Source organism: Gopherus flavomarginatus, chromosome 6 (genome assembly GCF_025201925.1).
Source record: "Gopherus flavomarginatus isolate rGopFla2 chromosome 6, rGopFla2.mat.asm, whole genome shotgun sequence".
NCBI lineage: Eukaryota > Metazoa > Chordata > Testudines > Testudinidae > Gopherus > Gopherus flavomarginatus.
The window spans coordinates 43,662,214-43,683,848 of record NC_066622.1 but is presented as its reverse complement, the minus strand read 5'-3'; the positions used below and the strand labels follow the sequence as shown (position 1 = coordinate 43,683,848).

Here is a 21,635-nt window from a genome sequence, read left to right as displayed (position 1 = left end):
ATGCATCGGTTTTAGTATTAAACTAGAAAAACAAGCATTTTCTATTAAAAAGATAGATATTATAGACACTTGGTCTTCTGTCAAGGATTAGAGATACTTGCAAATATTGTGGCTGCAATTATTGATTGTAAAATATATGATAATTCATGTGCAAATTAAGCCTGGTCTCATGTCCCTGTGAATTGACAGCATGGTCCTGGTTGTTGTAATGGTTGGGTTCAACTGCTGTGGAATAATCAGCATAAACTGTGGCCATCACAGTTGTCAGTATAAATCAAGCTTAAGCAAACACAACAGGCTGTATAATCACTAGAGCCAGCCACAGGAGGGAACCTTGATCACATGCATTTGTCAATGCATTACAATAACTTCCTGTTTCATATTGTTTTGCAACAGCTGTGGAAAAAAACGAACAGAAAGCCTTTGATAAAGGCTGCTCAGACAGCTGAAACATTAGTTATTTGTTCTTGTACTCACCTTTGTTAATGGTAAATGGATTTATCTCCTGGAGCACACAGCTTAAGATATACACTTAGCTGGCATTCCCTAGGAGCAGTGCCCTTCTTCGCCCACTGTTTCTATTAGCGTTTGTAACTGCTCTGTATAAACGCTGCTGAATATAAAAGAAATCCCAGAGCAATTTACCTGAAATTGTTTGACTAGCTGCTTCGGTTTTACTTTAATCAACATCTCATATTTTCCCAAGTGCCGTTTCAAAAGCTCCTCATAGGTGAGCTCAAAAGTGACTTTGCTGGCTGCTGCAATGTTGACTGAAACAGTGAACTTCTCAGTTTTTCTCCCAGAGGCCCTAGAAATGTTAAGCAAAATAACCACAGATCAGAAAAAACACCAATATAAGAATCCCCTGGATGCTTTTTCTTATCAATAAGAAATAGCTGTCACTATACAACCATTAAATCTTTTCCCTGGTTTTATTTGCTTTAAGAATCAATATGAATGTAATGCTCTTATAGTTTTTAACATGCCTAAAACAACAGTTGCAAATCTACGCAGAAGTAGGTATTTTGAATAGACATTCCTTGAAAGTAACTTGGATTGGCCAGCTAATTAAGAGATATTTCATAATGTGAACTAGAAAGCATTGAGAATTTGGAGCTTCATCCTAATAGGTGCATTGCAGTCAGTAGGGGTTAAAGGTGCTCAGCATCTCACAGGAGTGCTCAGCACCTTGCAGGATCCAGCGGTTAGAGACTACATCCTAGGACAGTGGTTCTCAACCTTTCCAGACTATGTACCTCTTTCAGGAGTCGGATTTGTCCTGTGTAGCCCCAAGTTTCTCCTCACCTAAAAACTACTTGCTTACAAAATCAGACATAAAAATACAAAAGTGTAACAGCACACTTGACAAAGTGCTTATTTTCTCATTTTGTCTGTATGAAATTGTATTTTGCACTGACTTTTGAATGTTATAATTCTTGACATCTGATTTGTGTCCATTTATTCTTTTGCATAGAGACTGTCTGGTTTGGCCAATGTACATGGCAGAGGGGCATTGCTGGCATATGATGGCATATATCACATTGGTAGATGTGCAGGTGAACGAGCCTCTGATAGTGTGGCTGATGTGATGAGGTCCTATGATGCTGTCCCCTGAATAGATATGTGGACAGTTGGCAATGGGCTTTGTTGCAAGGATATGTTCCTGGGTTAGTGTTTTTGTTGTGTGGTTGCTGGTGAGTATTTGCTTCAGGTTGCGGGGGCTGTCTGTAAGCGAGGACTGACCTGTCTTCCAAGATCTGTGAGAGTGAGGGATCATCCTTCAGGATAAGTTGTAGATCCTTGATGATGCGCTGGAGTGGTTTCAGTTGGGGGCTGAAGCTGATGGCTACTGTTACTTTCTTTGTTGGGCCTGTCCTGGAGTAGGTGACTTCTGCGTACTCTTCTGGCTCTGTCAATCTGTTTCTTCACTTCAGCAGGTGGGTATTGTAGTTGTAAGAATGCTTGATAGAGATAAGACGGTTACTCACCTTTGTAACTGTTGTTCTTCGAGATGTGTTGCTCATATCCATTCCAATTAGGTGTGCGCACGCCGCGTGCACGTTCGTCGGAAGATTTTCTGCCCTAGCATCAGCTGGGCACCCCCTGGCATGGCGCCGCTATGGCACCGAATATATACCCTGCCGACCCGTCCACTCCTCAGTTCCTTCTTGCCGGCTACTCTGATAGTGGGGAAGGAGGGCGGGTTTTGGAATGGATATGAGCAACACATCTCGAAGAACAACAGTTACAAAGGTGAGTAACCGTCTTTTCTTCTTCGAGTGCTTGCTCATATCTATTCCAATTAGGTGAATCTCAAGCCTTACCTAGGCGGTGGGGTCTGAGTGAGAAACTGCAGAATGCAAAACTGCTAAGCCGAAGGCTGCATCGTCTCTGGATTGTTGCACCAGGGCATAATGGGAAGTAAAGGTGTGTACTGAAGACCACATAGCTGCTCGACATATCTCCTGAATAGGTACTCGAGCTAAGAAGGTGGCCGAAGAGGCCTGGGCCCTGGTAGAATGTGCGGTAATATGATCCAGAGAGGTATGAGCTAGCTCGTAGCAAGTGCGGATGCACGCAGTTACCCAGGACGAAATCCTCTGAGAAGAGATGGGCTGACCTTTCATCCGGTCTGCCACTGCAACAAAGAGTTGGAGCGTTTTGCGGAAGGGCCTCGTACAGTAAATATAGAAGGCGAGCGCTCTATGGACGTCGAGCGAATGTAACTGCTGCTGAGATGTATGAGGTTTGGGAAAGAAGACCAGTAGGAACATGTCCTGGTTGAGATGAAAGGCCGAGACTACTTTAGGGAGGAACGCCGGATGTGGGCGTAGCTGCATCTTGTCCTTGTGGAACACCGTGTATGGTGGGTCCACCATCAGATCCCGAAGCTCAGAGACTCTCCTAGCCGATGTAATGGCTACAAGGAAGGCTGTTTTCCATGATAAATATAGGAGTGAGCAGGTTGCCAATGGCTTGAACGGGGGGAGCGTAAGTCTCGTCAGAACTAAATTGAGGTCCCAGGAAGGGGCGGGGCGTCGTACTAAGGGGTATAGACGCTCCAGGCCTTTGAGGAACCTCGAGACCATAGGGTGGGAGAAGACAGAGTAAGTACCTTCTCCGGGGTGGAAAGTAGAAATAGCCGCCAAGTGCACTCACAGGGATGAGATAGCGAGGCCTTGTTGTTTTAGGTACCAGAGGTAGTCCAAAACAGTAGGGATAGGAACCTCCGCAGGTGTAACATTCTGCGTGTGACACCAGCAAGAAAACCATTTCCACTTGGCTAGGTAAGTAGACCGCATAGAAGGTTTCCTGCTACCCAGGAGTATCTCTTGCACCGGGGCAGAGCAGCGTAATTCCGATTGGGTTAACCATGCAGGAGCCACGTTGTTAGATAGAGGGATTGCAGGTCTGGGTGGAAAAGCCTGCCGTGGCCCTGCGTTATCAGATCCTGATGAAGGGGTAGGGGGATTGGGTTGGCTATCGAGTGGTCCAGCATCGTGGTGTACCAGTGTTGTCAGGGCCATGCAGGGGCGATCAGGATCGGTCGAGCCCTGTCCCTGCGAAGCTTTACGAGAACGCTGTGCAACATTGGGAAAGGTGGAAAGGCGTAAAGCAGGTGGTTCGCCCAAGAGATTAGGAAGGCGTCTGATATTGAGCCCGGGGCAAGACCCTGGAAGGAGCAAAACCTCTGACACTTCCTGTTGTTGCGGGAAGTGAATAGGTCTATGTGGGGAAAGCCCCACTTCTGAAAGATGGAATGTACAATGTCCGGGCAGAGTGACCACTCGTGGGAGAGAAAGGATCTGCTGAGATGGTCTGCCAGAGTGTTCCGGACCCCTGGTAGGAAGGACGCTACAAGGTCTATAGAGTGGGCTATACAAAATTCCCACAGTTGGATTGCCTCCTGACAAAGGGGTGAGGATCGAGTCCCTCCCTGTTTGTTTATGTAGTGCATTGCTGTTGTGCTGTCTGTGAGTACTAGAACACAACGGCCTTGCAGATGATGTTGGAATGTCTGGCATGCGAGGTGAACTGCTCTCAGCTCCTGGACGTTTATGTGCAATGCTAGCTCTTGAGATGACCAGAGGCCTTGCATGCGACGATGGCCTAGGTGTGCCCCCTCAGCCGAGAGACGACGCGTCCGTCGTTAGGGATACTGAGGGCTGTCTCGGTTGGAACGGCATCCCTGCACACAAGGGAAGATGTTAGCCACCAGTTGAGGGAGCTTAAGACGCTTTGAGGAACGGTGACGATCATGTCTATGGCGTCCCTGCCCGGGTGGTAAACTGAGGCGATCCAGGTTTGAAGGGGATGCAGGCGTAGTTTGGCATGCTTGGTTACAAAAGTGCACATGGCCATGTGACCGAGAAGGCTGAGGCAGGTGTGGGCCGAGGTCGTCGGAAAAGTTTGGAGGCTTTCTATGACCGAAACTAGTGCCTGAAACCGGGGTAATGGAAGGCAGGCTGTTGCGAGTTTGGAGTCTAGAATGGCCCAGATGAATTCTATTCTTTGAGTGGGCACTAGAGTAGACCTCTCTAGATTGATCATCAGGCCCAACTGCTCAAATAGGTCCATGACGATAGCAACATGCCTGGTGACTTGAACCTCGGAGGTCCCGCGAATAAGCCAGTTGTCTAGGTAAGGAAAGACGTGTATACGCCGACAATGGAGGAAGGCAGCCACTACAGCCATGCACTTTGTGAATACGCGCAGGGCTGTAGAGAGGCCAAATGGGAGGACCGCAAATTGAAAATGTTGGTTGTGCACCATAAACTATAGGTACCGTCTGTGCGGAGGGTAAATGGTGATGTGTAAGTATGCGTCCTTCATGTCATGAGCAGCGTACCAGTCTCCGGGATCCAAGGATGGGATGATGGTCCCCAGGGACACCATGCAGAACTTCAACTTCTTCAGAAAGACGTTGAGACCACGTAGGTCCAGGATGGGTCGGAAACCCCCTTTCACCTTGGGGATTAGGAAATATTGGGAGTAAAATCCCTTGCCCCTGAACTCCTTCGGCACCTCCTCTACAGCTCCGATGGAGAGAAGCGTATGAACCTCTTGCCAGAGGAATTGCTCGTGAGAGGGGTCCCTGAAGAGGGGAGGGTGAGAGGGAGGGGGCAAAATAAATTGGAGGTGGTATCCAAATTCCACCGTGCATAGGACCCAACGATCTGAGGTTAATTGGGCCCACGCAAGGAGGAAGGAGGAAAGGCTGTTGGAAAACTAAAGAGGATCCTGGGGAAGGACTGGTGCTCTGCTCTCGGGCGCACCTTCAAAAGTTTGGTTTTGGTCCCTCTGATGGTTTGGCAGGACCATTATTCTGGCCCCTTTGGGAACCCGATTGCCATCTGCGGTTCCCGCGACCACGCCTCCTGCTAAACCCAGGGTTGTGAGTTCAGTCTTTGAGGGGGCCACTTAGGGATCTGGGGCAAAAAAATTGGTCCTGCTAGTGAAAGCAGGGGGCTGGACTTGATGACCTTTCAAAGTCCCTTCCAGTTCTAGGAGATAGGTATATCTCCTATTATTAAGCATGAGTTTATTAAGCATTAAAGTCTTGTCGTGGCCTGGGCGGGGTGTAAGGGCGTTGAGGCTGGGTACGGAAGGACCTCCGTTGGGTTTGCGGGGTATGCATCCCGAGGGAACGCATGATGACACGATTGTCTTTGAGACTCTGGAGTCTAGGGTCCGTTTTCTGAGAGAAAAGGTCCTGTCCATCAAACGGAAGGTCCTGAATAGTGTGTTGCAGTTCAGGAAGTAGGCCTGATACCTGCAACCACAATATTCTCCGCATTGTAATCCCCGAGGCCACGGTTCTGGCCGCCGAATCAGCAGTGTCGAGTGAGGCCTGCAGAGAAGTCCGTGCCACTTTCTTCCCTTCCTCCAGAAGGGCTTGGAATTCCGGGCGGGAGTCCTGTGGGACCAGTTCAGCGAACTTACCCACCGATTGCCAGGTATTATAATTATACCTGCTGAGCAGGGCCTGTTGGTTAGCCATCCGCAGTTGGAGGCCTCCGGCGGAGTAAACTTTACGCCCCAGTAGATCCATCCTTCTAGCCTCCCGCGATTTCGGGGCCGGGGCTTGCTGGCCATGGTGCTCTCACTCATTCACAGATTGAATGACCAGAGAGCATGGAGGAGGATGGGTATATAAGTATTCATACCCTTTAGAGGGTACCATGTATTTCCTTTCCACGCCTCTGGCTGTGGGAGGGATAGACGCCGGGGATTGCCAAATGGTGTCCGCTTTGGCCTGGATGGAATGGATGAATGGCAGAGCCACGCTAGTTGGGGCATCCGCCGACAGTATGTCTATGACTGGGTCTTCCACCTCCGGGACCTCCTCCACCTGAAGGTTGATGTTTAAGGTGACTCACCGGAGAAGATTCTGGTGGGCTCGGAGGTCGATCGAGGGCGGGCCCAATGTAGGAGTACTGGCTACTGCCTCGTCTGGTGAAGAGGATGAAGACAGACCTGGCACGGTTGGCTCATTTAGTGATTCCTGTTCTGGAGGAGCATCAGGGTCTGGGAACACCTGAGTATCCGGCGCAAGAGCCGAGTCATCCGTACTCGCTGGAGGAGGGCGGCTAACAGTGGCCTCTGGTGCCCAATGTTCCGACGGGGCGGAACGAGATGGAACCGTGGGTTCGCCTTGGGCCTGGTGATATGCCCAAGGCGTCCAGAAAGACCACTGAGGCACTTGTTCTGTGCCCTGAGGCTCCTGGAGGACACGGCTCTGCGTTTCTGAATCTCCATATGCGGCGCTATCAGCGTGCGAAGACTCAGATGGGTGCCGTGATGGCCATGTCAGAGCAGAGTGCACATGAGGAGGAGCCCTGTGCATAGGGTACTGTACGTCAAGCCTCACAGGAGAGCGGTACTGGGAGTCGTACCGGTGCCGAGAGGTTGACCGGGACCTGCCACTGGCGCGGTGCCAGGAGGTTGACTGGGATCGTGAAGCTCTACGGTGGGAGTGACTGCGGTGTGAACGGTGCCGGGAGCTGGACCACCGTCTGGAGTATCGGTCCGGAGAGTGGGATCTTGAACGGTACCGCGAGTACGACCGGTGCTGAGAAGGAGATCGGTACTGAGACTGCAAGAGGTGTCGAGATTGGGACCGGTGGAGAGATCGGGAGCACTGGTGAGACCTCGATCTCGAGTGGTGCCTGCCTGCGGCGTCGATGGAAGGTGGCCTGACTAGGGCAGGCTTCCCTGCTGACGCAATAACCCGCACCGGCAGTGCCAGATGGGCAGGGTGGGCTCCATCAGGGCAATGAGTTCCCTCGCCGTCGAAAAGGTCTCTGTCGTGGTGGGAACAATAAGCTTGACCTTGGTGTGTGCCAAGGAGCTGTCATGCACTGGACTCGACGGCTCTTGCCTGGCCAGAATCAACGGTGCCAAGATTGCCGGTGCTGTGGCAGTTGTTGGTGCCGGACGACTCGGTTTCGGCTGCTGCTCAGACTGTGGTGTACATATTGGAGCCGCAGGAGCTTTGACCTTTTTGGCATGAGGGGAGAGGGAGAGGAAGCGGTGCAGGGCTGGTTTTTGGGCTGGTGCCGGTTGGTGCCGGGGCATCTTGGCGGTGCCGGCGCTCTCCGGTGCCGACGAGGCACTTCTCCCCAGCGCGGACTGTGCGGCACTCTGTGCCGAAGATGGAGGAGTGAGGGCCACCTCCATTAGGAGCTGCTTAAGATGAAAGTCCCGTTCCTTTTTTGTCCACGGTTTGAAGGACTTGCAAATCCGGCACTTATCTGTAAGATGGGATTCCCTCAGGCACTTTAGGCAGGAGTCGTGGGGGTATCCCGTTGGCATCGGTCACTGGCAGGCCGAGCACGGTTTGAAGCCCGGTGAACCAGGCATGGGCCTGGGCATCGGGAGAGGGGAAAGGGCTAATCCCCAACCCTCTGAACTATATACACTAACTAGGTTTACAAAAGGTTATTAAAAGTGTTAACTACAACTATAAAACTATATACACAATAGTACTAGAACGAGTGACTAGCTAGGGAAGTGGAGATCAGCTAAGCCGCGCTCCACTGTTCCAACGAAGGACACGGGCGGTAAGAAGGAACTGAGGAGCGGATGGGTCGGCAGGGGTATATATTCGGTGCCATAGCGGCACCATGCCAGGGGGCGCACAGCCGACCCACTGGGTGTTGCTAGGGTAGAAAATCTTCCGACGAACGTGCACACGGCGTGCTCACACCTAATTGGAATGGATATAAGCAAGCACTCAAAGAAGAACTTGTAGGTATTTGTCTCTGTCTGAGGGGTTGGAGCAAATGCAGTTGTATCTTAGAAATTGGCTGTACACAATAGATTGTGTGGTGTGGTCTGGATAAAGCTGAAGGCATGTAGGTAAGTAGAGCAGTCAGTAGGTTTCCGGTAAAGGGTGGTGTTTATGTGACCATCCCTTATTAGCACTGTAGTGTCCAGGAAGTGGATCTCATGTGGACTGGTGCAGGCTGAGATTGATGGTGGGATGGAAATTGTTGAAATCATGGGGGAATTCCTCAAGGGCTTCTTTTTCATGGGATGATGAAGATGTCATCAATGTAGCATAAGTAGAGTAGGGGCGTTAGGGGATGAGAGCTAAGGAAGCGTTGTTCTAAGTCAGCCAAAAAAATGTTGCCATACTGTGGGGCCATGCGGGTCCCCATAGCAGTGCTACTGACTTGAAGGTTTACATTGTCCCCAAATGTGAAATAGTTGTGGGTGAGGACAAAGTCACAAAGTTCAGCCACCAGGTCTGCCATGACATTACTAGGGATGTTGTTCCTTCCGGCTTGTAGTCCATCTTGGTGTAGAATGTTGGTATAGAGGGCTTCTGCCATTTTGTTGCCCCCTCATCCAGTTCTGAGAGAAACCTTTGTAACTTTTCACAGTCTGCTTTGGACTTAACTATCTTGAGTAGTTTTGTATCATCTGCAAATTTTGCCACCTCACTGTTTACCCCTTTTTCCAGATCATTTGTGAATATATTGAAAAGGACTGGGGGACACCACAAACCCTTGAGGGATATCACTATTTACCTCTCTCCATGCTGAAAACTGACCATTTATTTCTACTCTTTTTCCCCTATATTTTAACCAGTTACTGGCCCATGAGAGGACCTTTCCTCTGGTCTCATTACAGTTTACTTTGTTAAGAGCCTTTGGTGAGGAACCTTGTCAAAGGGTTTTTGAAAGTCTAAGTACACTATATCCACTGGATCAGCCTCGTCCACTCTCAAATAATTCTAATAGATTGGTTCTAATTCTAATAGATGTGTTTTTCAATTGAGATAGCTGTCTTGGTGTAAAAACCTGGTGGAGACAGGGCACAGGTCATTTTCACTTTGATGTAACTCACCAAGGTCAATCCCAGACAGGAAGATATAAGATTGACTTAGCTAGCTATATTCTTCCCCTCATATAGGGTTGACCTCAACTACCTACACCAAGGTAAACACTAACTGTGCCCTGTCTCCACTAGGATTTTTAAACCAAGATAGCTATCTCAAGTTACTTGCTCAGTTGTAAATGCATACCTCTTTTTGCAATGACTACATAGATAATACAGAGATGCATGTGGTAGAAGACCTGAATAGGATAGAATACCAATTCCCAAAAAGAGTACTGACAATAAAATGGCCAAAGCACAGAGAACAAAGTTTAAATCCAACCACTGAATGGCTGGAATGAAATTAAATTTGGTCTCCTAACACCATTTCACACAATCATACATCCAACTGTCAAATAATTGCCACGTGGTATTTAAAAACATTCATCTTGTCAAATAGGCACTAAGATACTGTGGTGGTGTTCTCAGTCTAAATGCCTATATTAGATTCAGCAGATCACTTCTAATAAAATATGTTATTTAGTTTACACCTCCCTATGTGGCAGGAAAATATTAGTGATGTGATGAGGCACAATTAATGTTTGTCAAGTTTGGTACTTTGCTGAAGTCCCCAGGTAAAAGGAAATGCAGAGTTAATTACAAAATTAATGCCATATCAGGGTGAATAAGAAAAATGGTTTCTTCTCTGAGTGATTGTCCACACAGATTCCACACTTGGGTGTTCATGTGTCCCATGCATGTGAAATCAGATTCTTTTTGGATAGCAATGCCCACTGGGGCAGCATCTGCACACTGGATAGTCTTTGCATCCCCCCACCAGACGGCACACAGGGCAGTGCAGGCCCAACTGTCCCGCCATTCCTTCTTACTGTTCTTGGCAGCAAGACAGAAATCCTGTAGTGTTCACTTACTCTGACTACCATATGATCTTTTGTTTGGGAGGTTAATAGTGGTTAATATAGTTAGTATGTCTGTAGCCTTTGCAGATAGGGCTAAGGGTCCCACCATTTCCACCCAGTTTGTCTAAATGCATATCCAGTTTTCTGTTTATGCCCATTGGCAAACTCCCTCACCCGCCTAAAATTTAGAATAGGTTTGGGGATATCCTTGGTGCTAGGACTCAGGACTCATAGGGATAGCCTCCTATTGTGAGGCTGCTATCCTGCTCAATGCTGGGCATTCTAGGTACTACTTCTGCCTTGGCCAAGGATACATCCTTGGCAAATGATCGATCTGCTGTTCCTTCTCCAAGAGAATGCAGCGAGAGGGAGACCCAGCTCAAGCCCTGTCTTGTAAAGTGCTTGATGAAGGACTCTTTAGAGCCTGAGGTGAAAGATCCCCAAAAGCCTGAATAGTCACTTTTGGCTAGTGCTCCTGTGAACCGCTGCTCTGCATCAAACTGCCAGGCTCATTCTTCATCAAACCGATCAAAACCCCTCAACTGCTGAATCAGGCAGAGCAGTCAAGTCTCCCTCCACCTAGTCATCATTGAAAAGAAGTAGGCAGAGCATCACTCCCACAGTGAACATAGGCTAAGGTCACCCTTGCCAGTGACCAGCAAAATTAGGCACAAAAACACATCTCTGTCTCTTATGCCCCTCAGCCAAAAGGTGGCTAATGGCTCAAATCAGGATCCTCTGATGCCTTAGCACCACAGGATGGTCCATGTATCCTCATGGTACTGCCTGCAACCATGGTGTGCACTTCCCCTAGTACTAACTCCTTGGCCCCAACAACCTCGGCCAGTGTCCAAATGAACATTTTGAATTATCAGATGTTTCTGTCAAAATACAACTACATGTCCTGGGACAAGATATCACAATGCGTAGCATCTGAAAGAGAGTTAGTGGCCCAAACATCTCTGCAGGCTGCTTTAGATATCTCTGATACAGTGCCACATACAACAGCCACTTCCATTGCGATACACAGGGCTTCACAGTTCCAGTCTTCTGGAATACCTAAAGATGTCCAAATGATAATCAGACCATTGGGTCCTGGAAATTACAAACAAGGGGTATTCTAACTAATTCCAGTCCCTTCCTTTCCCTGGCCTTCTTCAGGGACCCTCTCATGAGATCCTGTTAAAATAGGAGGTGAATTCCCTTCTGCAGTTCAGAGCATTGGAATACATGAAATGCAGAGGCAAGGGGTTCTACCCCCATTACTCTTTAATCCCAAATTAAAAAGGAGGCTGGTGTTCTACTCTAGACCTGAGACATCTCAACAGATTCATCTTTCATTCAAGTTCAGCATGGTCATCTGGCCTCAAATATCCCCTCGTTACATCTTCATGACTGGTTTTTGGCTCCCAAGCTTCAGGACACTTATTCCCAGCTGTCTGTATACCTGGAACACAGAAAATACTTAAGATTCATAGTGGGAGACTCTCTACAAATACAGGGTGCTGGCCTTTGGGCTCTTCATGGCACTGAGAATATTCTCTAAATCCATCATCACAGCCAGCTTAAAACAACACAGCATTCAGGAAGACTCATGCCTGGATGAGTGGCTGATCTTAGGAAAATTTCCCCAGCTGGTGACCAACTGAGTTTGTGTGATTTTAAGATTCTTCACCACAATGAGATTCAAGATAAAAATAAACAACAAATAAAAAAAACCCACAACACACCTTTGCCAACTCAAAGTAGAGAAAAGGAGCTGTGTAAGATTTGAGGTCAGTAAGAGTTTATCTACTGCAAGGGAGGTACCAGACCATAGTGAATCTCATCAATCTGCCAGGTCACCCAGAGATGTCTGCAAGAGCATGCCTCAGGCACCCTTTGAGTCACATGGCATCTTGCATCTACATCACTCAGCATGCTAGAGTTCAAACATCTGCAAGGGTGGCTGAAATCCATGTACTTACCCAGCAAGCACCAGATGGACATGAAAATGAAGGTCTTGCAAGAAGTCCTCTCCTCATCAGATTAGTGTAAAGACCTGCTTTACGTGTGCAATGGAGCATCCTTTGGTGATGGATGCCTCCACATTCAAATGGGAGCTCATCTGGAGCACCTTCAAACACAAGGCCTCTGGTCCCCCCAGAAAACTCATATTCACATAAATATCCTGGCACTCGGAGCCATATATCTCATGTGCACAGCATTTCTACTTTTGCTTCAGGGATCCAGCTGATAATGTGGAACACCCACAGCCATACATTATGTGAACAAACAGGGATGATCACGATCATTTTTGCTCCCTCACACTGTCTGTAGCTTTTGCAGATAGGGCTAAGGGTCCCACCATTTCCACCCAGTTTGTCTAAATGGGTATCTAACTGTATCAGATCCTATGATTAGATCGCTAGGTTAGATCCACCCATGTAAGCTAGAGCTCATTCAATTTCCAAGACCCACCCTCCTTCCTTGCTTGCTTATACAGACTCGGTCAACAATAGGATTCCATGTTGGCAAAAGAGCTGATGAATGGCTGAATCTGCTCTGGCCTTTTATGCCCTGGAGTGAGGATGTGAGGATATCCAGGGCCCAAGGGCAGCCCCAGTGGACACTGCTAGCCAAAAATAATCCAATTTCACATACATGTGGTGCTTGCACATCAGAAGTGGAATCTGTGTGGACAACACCTCTCAAAGAACCACAGTTATTGTAAGATAAGTAAGTGCTCTTTTGTATATGCTTCTCAAATTACTCCCATGAAACACAGGAATGCACTTTTCCTATGGGACTGGAAGTGAATAACGATGCTATAAGGGTGTACACGCTGATCTGAGTCTTACTTGACTAGACCTGCAGTATGTCCATGTGAAGCAGCCTTCTCGTACTGCTTTTTGGCAGCTTCTTTCTCTTTTATATTTCCAAGATAGGTGATGCCATCAATTGTCCTGCAGATGAAACAAAAAACTGGGTGAAGATAAATGTATCTATATTTTACAGGCAAACCTTTTGGCCTGACAGTTTTACAATAGGTCATTAGTACCAGATTTGCACAGAGACCCTAGTAAAGTGCTTGACAAATTATCACCCTAATACATATGTATGAGCTGTATTTAAAGCCGTCTGTTGAGTATAGGATGGTTTATTTACTAGGCTCTTAATTTTAATAGCATATTTTTCTTTTTAAACAAACTCCTCTGCTTCCCGGCAAACCTCTTATGCTGGCTGCAAACCTTATGTTGGTTGCAGCAAAGCAAACATATGTTTCTAGGAGGGAAAAAAAGAAAAGAAAAAAGAAAATTAATTATTTAACTTCAATTATCATCATCAAATATCCAATGTTTGCACACTCATTGGCTGAAATACTTCAAGCATGAAGCCTTTAGTTTTAATGCTGTAGATCTAGAAGTGCTCTTCTAGTGCACATATCTAGGATCAGATAGGTGTTAAATTGGCTGTACATTGCACAGACATAAGGCCCCAAAAGGGCTTCAGGTATATTTGTTCTTCTAGAAATTCCCCAGTGAAAAGTTTTTATTTAAGAGAGACATTAGTCATTTTCATGAAATGTAAATTCATTCTAAATTGTAGATTCAACTAAAAATAACTCAGAATAAAACAAACATTTATGGAGCAGACAGAATTTCTGAGACTGGGGCTTAGCACTGTAAATGGCATGACACAGCTCTAACTGTAAGGAGGCAAGGTAGCTATAAAACACTAGTCCCGCCCTTACTCCTGGTACACACATTTTTGCTATGGTATTTCTAATACCTCTGACAAACAAAGTGATTGAAATAGCACCAAAACAAAGCCAATGCTAAACAGTTTGGTCCATGTTTTCAGTGCTTCTTTTTTATTTAAATGTTCATGCTAGGGCTGTCAAGTGATTAAAAAAATTAATCGTGATTAATCGTGCTGTTAAACGATAATAGAATATCATTATTTAAATATTTTTGGATATTTTTCAAATATATTTATTTCAATTACAACACAGAATACAAAGTGTACAGTGCTCACTTTATATTTATTTTTGATTACAAAAGTGATTTGCGCTGCAAAATAAATAGTATTTTTCAATTCACCTAATACAAGTACTGTAGTACAATCTCTTTATCATGAAAGTTGAACTTACAAATGTAGAATTACGTACAAAAAAAACTGCATTCAAAAATAAAACGATGTAAAATTTTAGAGCCTGCAAGTCCACTCAGTCCTACTTCTTGTTCAGCCAACTGCTGAGGCAAACAAGTTTGTTCACATTTGCAGGAGACAATGCTGCCTGCTTCTTGTTTACAATGTCACCTGAAAGTGAGAACAGGCATTCTGATGGCACTGTTGTAGCAGGCGTCTCAAGGTATTTACATGCCAGATGCGCTAAAGATTCATATGTTCTTTAATGCTTCAACCATCATTCTAAGGGATGTGCATCCATGCTGATGGGTTCTACTCAATAACAATCCAAAGCAATGTGGACTGACGCATGTTCATTTTCATTATCTGAATCAGATAACACCAGCAGAAGATTGATTTTCTCTTTTTGGTGGTTCAGGTTCTGTAGTTTCTGCATTGGAGTGTTGCTCTTTTAAGACTTCTGAAAGCATGCTCCAAACCTCATCCCTCTCAGATTTTGGAAGGCACTTCAGATTCTTAAACCTTGGGTCAAGCACTGTAACTATCTTTAGAATCTCACATTTGTACCTTCTTTGCATTTTGTCAAATCTGTAGTGAAAATGTTCTTAAAATGAACATGTGGTGGGTGGGTCATCATCCGAGACTGCTATAACATGAAATATATGGCAGAATGCGGATAAACCAGAGCAGGAGACATACAATTCTCCCCCCAAGGAGTTCAGTCACAAATGTAATTAATGCATCATCAGTATGGAAGCATGTCCTCTGGAATGGTGGCGGAAGCATGAAGGGGCATATGAATGTTTAGCATATCTGGCACGTAAATACCTTGCAATGTCAGCTACAAAAGTGCCATGCAAATGCCTGTTCTCACTTTCTGGTGACTTTGGAAATAAGAAAAGGACAGCATCATCTCCTGTAAATATAAACAAACTTGTTTGTCTTAACGATTGACTGGATAAGAAGTGGGACTGAGTGGACTTGTGGGCACTGAAGTTTTACATTGTTTTGTTTTTGAGTGTAGTTACATAACAAAAAAATTTATATTTGTAAATTGCACTTTCATTACAAAGAGATTGCACTACAGTACTTGTATGAGATGAATTGAAAAATACTATTTCTTTTGCTTATCATTTTTACAATGCAAATATTTGTAATAAAAATAATGTACACTTGATTTCAATTACAACACAAAATACAATATATATGAAAATGTAGAAAAACAGCCAAATATTTAATAAATTGCAATCAGTATTCTATTGTTTAACAGTGCAATTAAAACTGCAAATAATTGCTTTTAATTTTGTTAATCGCCATTTGAGTTAATTGTGTGAGTTAACTGCAATTAATTGACAGTCCTAACTAATGCATATCTTTTTTACATTTTACTGTGCCATTTTTAAATGAGAAGGTGAGTTAAATGTAAATTGTGTCACTGTGCAGGTGAAAAAAACAATACAGCAAGTCGGAGACTAGGGTTGCCAACTGTCTAATCACACAAACCCGAACACCCTTGCCCCGCCCCTGCCCTGCCCCTTCTCCGAGGCCCCACCCAACGCACTCCATCTCACCTCCCTGTGTCACTCGCTCTCCGCTACCCCCACTCGCTTTTACCAGGCTGGGGTGTGGGAGCGAGTGTGGGGTCTGGGCAGGGGCTGAGACATTTGGAGTGTGGGAGGGGACTCCAGGCTGAGCCTGGGACAGGGGGTTGGATTGCAGGAAGGGGTGTGGGGTGCAGGCTCTGGGAGGGAGTTTGGGTGAGGGAGGGGCTCAGGCTCTGGGAGGAATTTTGGGTGCAGGAAGGGGCTCAGGCTCTGGGAGGAATTTTGGGTGCAGGAGGGGGCTCCAGGCTGGGGTAGGGGTTGCACTGCAGGAGGGGGTGAGGGTTGTGGGCTCCGACTGGGAAGTGCTTACCTCGGGCGGCAGTGCAGCAGGTCTAAGGCAGGCTCCCTGCCTTCCCTGGCCCCACACCACTCCTGGAAGTGTCTGGCATGTCCCTGCTGGGCAGTGGCAGGGAGGGCAGGGAGCTACACACACTGCCTGCTCCAAACAAGTGCCACCCCTGCAGCTCCCACTGGCCGCAGTTCCCGGCCAATGGAAACTGCAGAATTAGTGCTTGGGGTGGGGGCAGTGTATAGAGACCTCTGCACCCCCCCAGGGGTCGCAGGGACATGCCAGCCACTTCTGGGAGTGGTGTGGGGCCAGTCCAGGTAGGAAACCTGCTTTAGCCCTGCTGCACTGCCAGACTTTTAGCATCTAAAATCTTACAGTTTGGTTTTAGTAGCCTCTGGGAGAGGGGGCATGATTCCAGGAGACTCCCAGCGAAACCGGGAGGGTTGGCAACCCCATCGAGACAAGCTATCAGCAAACTACCTACATGCTGAAATTGGTAATGAAGGCCGTCTTGGGGAGCTCCACATCAAAAACCACTTCCTTAGACACACTGGCATGATTGACAGCTCGACTGGTGATGACATTGTGGGCAAATCGAGACGTCACTTTGCTATCAATTTTCATGCTGTAGATTTCTATGCCATTGATGATCTGAAGAATGAAAGAGAAACCCTGGTTACAGTGAAAAACCTATGCTAATTATTTTAACTCCATTCTGAAGACTCATGTGACAACGGTAATCACAGAAAGAGTAGCTGTCTTCCAATACGGGGCAAGGAACTTTATTAGAATGAGGAAAGCTAAGTTATCCCTATAGCTACTCTGTCTCTTTATTTAATATATTGTGTAATGGGGAGAGAGATAGGTGAGCAAAAGCCCTGGTGCTTGATGAGTTAAAGCTCCATCTACATTACAAGTGCAACAATTTTTTATAAGCAATTTTTTGACACTCCTCTAACTTTGTAACAAAAAAACATGGTTGGGTTGTGTCCACAAAATAGCGTTTTTCCCCTCACAACACAACCATGTTCATGTGGCTGCATTAACCAGACTGCTTAGCCATGTTTGAACAAACACATTCTGGAAAATTCTGGGCAGCTTGCCCATAGTACTTCAGCAAGAGATGGAATGCGTGGATGATATGCACAGAGAATCGCACCAGCAACACCGCAGGCAATGGATTCTGGAATGGTCTCCCGCACAGAGTGCTCAGAGGAAGGAGGCTCGATCAAACTAGCTACACAAACATGCTGGAGCTGGGGGTGCTGCTGCGCCCCTTGGCTTGAAGTGGCTTCCATCACATACAGGTTTACAGTTTGGTTCTCAGCACCCCCACTATAAAAATCATCCCAGCATGCCTGTACACAAGTATGGGGAGGAGGTCCTGTCTGCATAGCAAATGCCCCCAAATGCTAAAGAGTTACAGGAAGATAACCATGTGGTACCTAGTCTGCTGGGAAGGAGAGAAACACTGCTAGCAGCCATCATTACAGACTTCATGTTAACTGGGAGGGATAGCTCAGTGGTTTGAGCATGGGCCTGCTAAACCCAGGGTTGTGAGCTCAATCCTTGAGGGGGTGATTTGGGGATTGGTTCTGCTTTGAGTAGGGGGTTAGACTAGATGATCTCTTGAGGTCCCTTCCGATCCTAATAATCTATGATTCTATGTGGATGTAGAGCCCACCAAGTCAATAAGTGGTTAAGGACTCTACATCACAACAGGGTCAGTTATGCATTATAACTTACTTACAGACTTCCAAATGAGCCAAAGTCAGTTCTGATAAAGGGATTTAAACCCAAAATAAAAGCATGAGAAGTAACATCACCTTTCACCCCAAAAGGCCTTAAACTCACCCTCTTGGGTCATGGGAGCACTTACTACATCACTGGTGCTTCGTTTCTGTAAATAAAAAGAAATTAATATAAATTTCCCACAGCTATACTTATCTTGGCCATAGAGGTGAAGTAGTGGAGGACAAGTCACTCCCCTGCCAGCTCCTGCATTTATTTCTAACTGCTTACGTATATAGCTGCTCTTCAGTAGAACTTCACAACTCATTTTTGTTTGCTGTGTTTTGTAAGCAGGCTGCTCCCAGGGTATTAGAGACACATGGTGGGTGAGGTAATATCTTTTATTGGACCCGCTTCTGTTGGTGAGAGAGAAGTGTTTAAGATTACACAGAGCTCTTCAGACCTGAAGACAAGCTCTGCGTAAGCTTGTCTGTTTCACCAACAGAAGTTAGTCCAATAATAGATATTACCTCACTCACTCCACTCTCATTTTGTCATCCTGCTTGACCCATAATTCTCACAAGAAAGCCTCTGCAGTCCACCCAACAGTGCTCAGCAAAAATGTAATAGGCTTGTTCTCAAAGCACTAACAACTTATTTGGATAAAACATTATCTCTGCAGAGGGCCATACAGTCACACGCTGCTGGCTTTCCTGGATTCCCTTTGAGTCAAAAACAACTGATGGGAGGTGAAACGAGTGCAATTAACTTCTGTCCCTACCCCCAGCCATGCTACATCCTCCAAGCAGACAAAATACTTGTCAGTCTAAAGAAAACTAAAAATATGAAGTTTCTCTCCCATTATGACCTGTCCATTTAAACAACTGTGGTTTCCATCAAAATGTTTGTAATTGCAGTTGGGAGGTGAGACAGTGGTCTGCATGATCACAAACAGGTAGGGAAGTTTGAATATGAAAAACTCATGAGGTCCACTTTAAAGAAAAATTGAGAAGCCCTGCTGCAGAACATTTACTACTAGATTGGAAGTATAAGAAATCACTAAAACTGAACACCGCTTGTTAAATAAGGCCCTGAATCAGCAAACATTTTCCTAACTTGAAACATGAGCTGTCCCCTTGACCTCACTGGAACTACTCATTTCCTAAAAGGCAAGGATATGCTTCTGTGCTTTATGATGTAATCTCCCTCATTTCTTAGGTGTTCACTTGCTGCCTTGCTAATTTGCAACAGTTATTAATTTACGCTGTGTCTTCCACTTCATTTATACAAATAGCATGTTCTATTGTATAATATACAAGGGAGAGTGATCACATCAGCTATCTTCAAACAACTCTACTGGCTCCCCACAAATTTCAGTAGTGAATTCAAAATTGCCTCCCTGGTGGGTTTTGGTTGTGGTGGTGTCTTGTTCTAATAACCCCGCCACCCTAGTCGTACCTCAGGCTAGCTCATAGCTTTGGCCCCTCGTGATTCAGTACACACCAGCTTCCTTTATTGTTCTGCTAACTGCTGTTCATGCATGTCTGTGGTAGATAGTACCCTTGAAACAGAGCCTTTCCTACACTGAAGGGTGTTTACCTACCTGCCTGTGCTTAATTAGTAATAAGAAACACCTGACCCAAGCAGCCTGGGCTAGAAACAGTCTGTACAGCACAGAGAGTTGGCTACAAACATCATAGCTGCAAGGAATAATCCATGGAAGTTAAAACCAAAGCTTTGGAAAAAGGTGGTGAAATCCTCCAGGCAATTAAATAGCTGCTGCTCTTGCGTAGCAGAAGAACAAGAGAACTGTGGACATTGCTTTTGAAGAGAGGAATAAGGTGCAGAACAGCCTCTCAGACTGAGAGATGGACAGTCTTTTCCCTGCTTTCAAGGCAGTTATTGACTGGACTGGCTGGTAGAAGTGAGCAGCATTTTGAGCTATGCGCTGCTAAATGTTTATACTGGGCTGCTGAGCTGTTTGTTAGACCATTTTTAAGCATTTCTTTCCTAGATTCATCTCTCCCTTGTGGATATTGTTAAAAAGCTTGACATCTTTAATGTTATTTGTAAATGTAGATAACTGTGTATCCCTGTGATATCTTGGGGTTCACCCAGGCCAGAAAGGGGCTTGGTCACCATCTGCCTCATAACCCTGGGTATGCTGTGGCTGTGTAGCTTTGTTCTAGAACTCTGACCCCAAGAGCCTGCCAGCAGCCAATAAGCCTCTCTCTGGCTTTGACCAATCTAACCAGGAGATCTTCAATGATCTAAAATACAAAAAAGAGTCCTGCAAAAAGTGGAAACTCTGTCAGATTACAAAGGAGGACTATAAACAAATAACACAAGTATGTAGGGACAAAATTAAAAAAGCCAAGGCACAAACTAGTTCAAACTAGCTAGGGACATAAAGAGTAACAAGAAAACATTCCACGAATATGCTAGAAGCAAGAGAAAGACCAAGGACAGAGGAGGTCCATTACTCAATGATTGGGGAGAGACAAAAACAGAAAATGTGGAAATGGCAGAGGTGCTTAATGACTTCTTTGTTTCAGGTTTCACCAAGAAGGTTGGTGGCAATTGGACGTCTAACATAGTGAATGCCAGTGAAAATGAGGTAGGATCAGAGGCTAAAATAGGGAAAGAACAAGTCAAAAATTACTTAGACAAGTTAGATGTCTTCGAATCACCAGGGCCTGATGAAATGCATCCTAGAATACTCAAGGAGCTGACTGAGGAGATAGCTGAGCCATTAGCAATTATCTTTGAAAAGTCATGGAAGACTGGAGATATTCCAGAAGACTGGAAAAGGGCAAATATAGTGCACATCTATAAAAACAACCTGGGGAATTACAGACCACTCAGCTTAACTTCTGTACCCGGAAAGATAATGGAGCAAATAATCAATTTGCAAACACCTAGAAGATAATATGGTGATAAATAACAGTCAGCATGGATTTGTCAAGAACAGATCATGTCAAACCAACCTGACAGCTTTCTTTGACAGGGTAACAAGCCTTGTGGATGGGGGGAAGCAGTAGATGTGGTATATCTTGACTTTAGTAAGGTTTGTTTAGGGGTATTGTTTTTGGCCTCCTGCAGTATGAGGTGCAGGTTGTTTGCTAGGGTTATCTGGGTATAGCTCATTAAATCAATTGCCTGCTATTGCAGGGGCTTTGGGTATTGGTGCACCACAAATCATTCCTATTTTCTGTCCACGGTAATTGAGTCTCGGGAGGGCTTTAATACTTTATTCTAATCCAGGTTATTGGGCTCAATACAGGGCTAACTGAGTGAGGTTTAGTGGCCTGCAATGTGCAGGAGGTCAGACTAGGTGGCTGCTTCTTGAACTCTGACACTCAGTAATTTTCTTACAGCATAAATCTTTCTTCAAGAATATACATTGTCAACTACAGTAGTTCCATCCCACATAAACAATTGACCTGACTTTAAAATAAAAGTTACCTACCTTGATGATATTCCACAATTCAGCATTTGTAGTAGTTGCAATAGATGCCAACAAAGCATAAAACAAGACACTATCCATATTGAAAAACTAAAGTTCCAGCTCAGAAAAACCAAATACCCCACCTTAGTAACCTCACAGTAGGTTTGATGTTTACATCTAGTTAAATA

The 21,635-nt window shown here is 45.6% G+C and overlaps 1 protein-coding gene across 1 annotated transcript in view; it reads right to left on the bottom strand.

The window, feature by feature from the left end:
• Positions 1-21,635, bottom strand: part of LOC127053293 (inter-alpha-trypsin inhibitor heavy chain H3-like) — a 56,216-nt gene extending 34,581 nt beyond the window's left edge. Inside the window, exons 1-5 of the mRNA XM_050957762.1 lie at positions 21,469-21,635; positions 18,148-18,168; positions 16,753-16,919; positions 13,085-13,189; positions 646-808 (exon numbers count right to left, since the gene is read on the bottom strand). Of these exons, the coding sequence (XP_050813719.1) occupies positions 646-808; positions 13,085-13,189; positions 16,753-16,919; positions 18,148-18,168; positions 21,469-21,546 (534 nt within the window). The 5' untranslated portion in view covers positions 21,547-21,635. The remainder of the gene's footprint in view (positions 1-645; positions 809-13,084; positions 13,190-16,752; positions 16,920-18,147; positions 18,169-21,468) is intronic.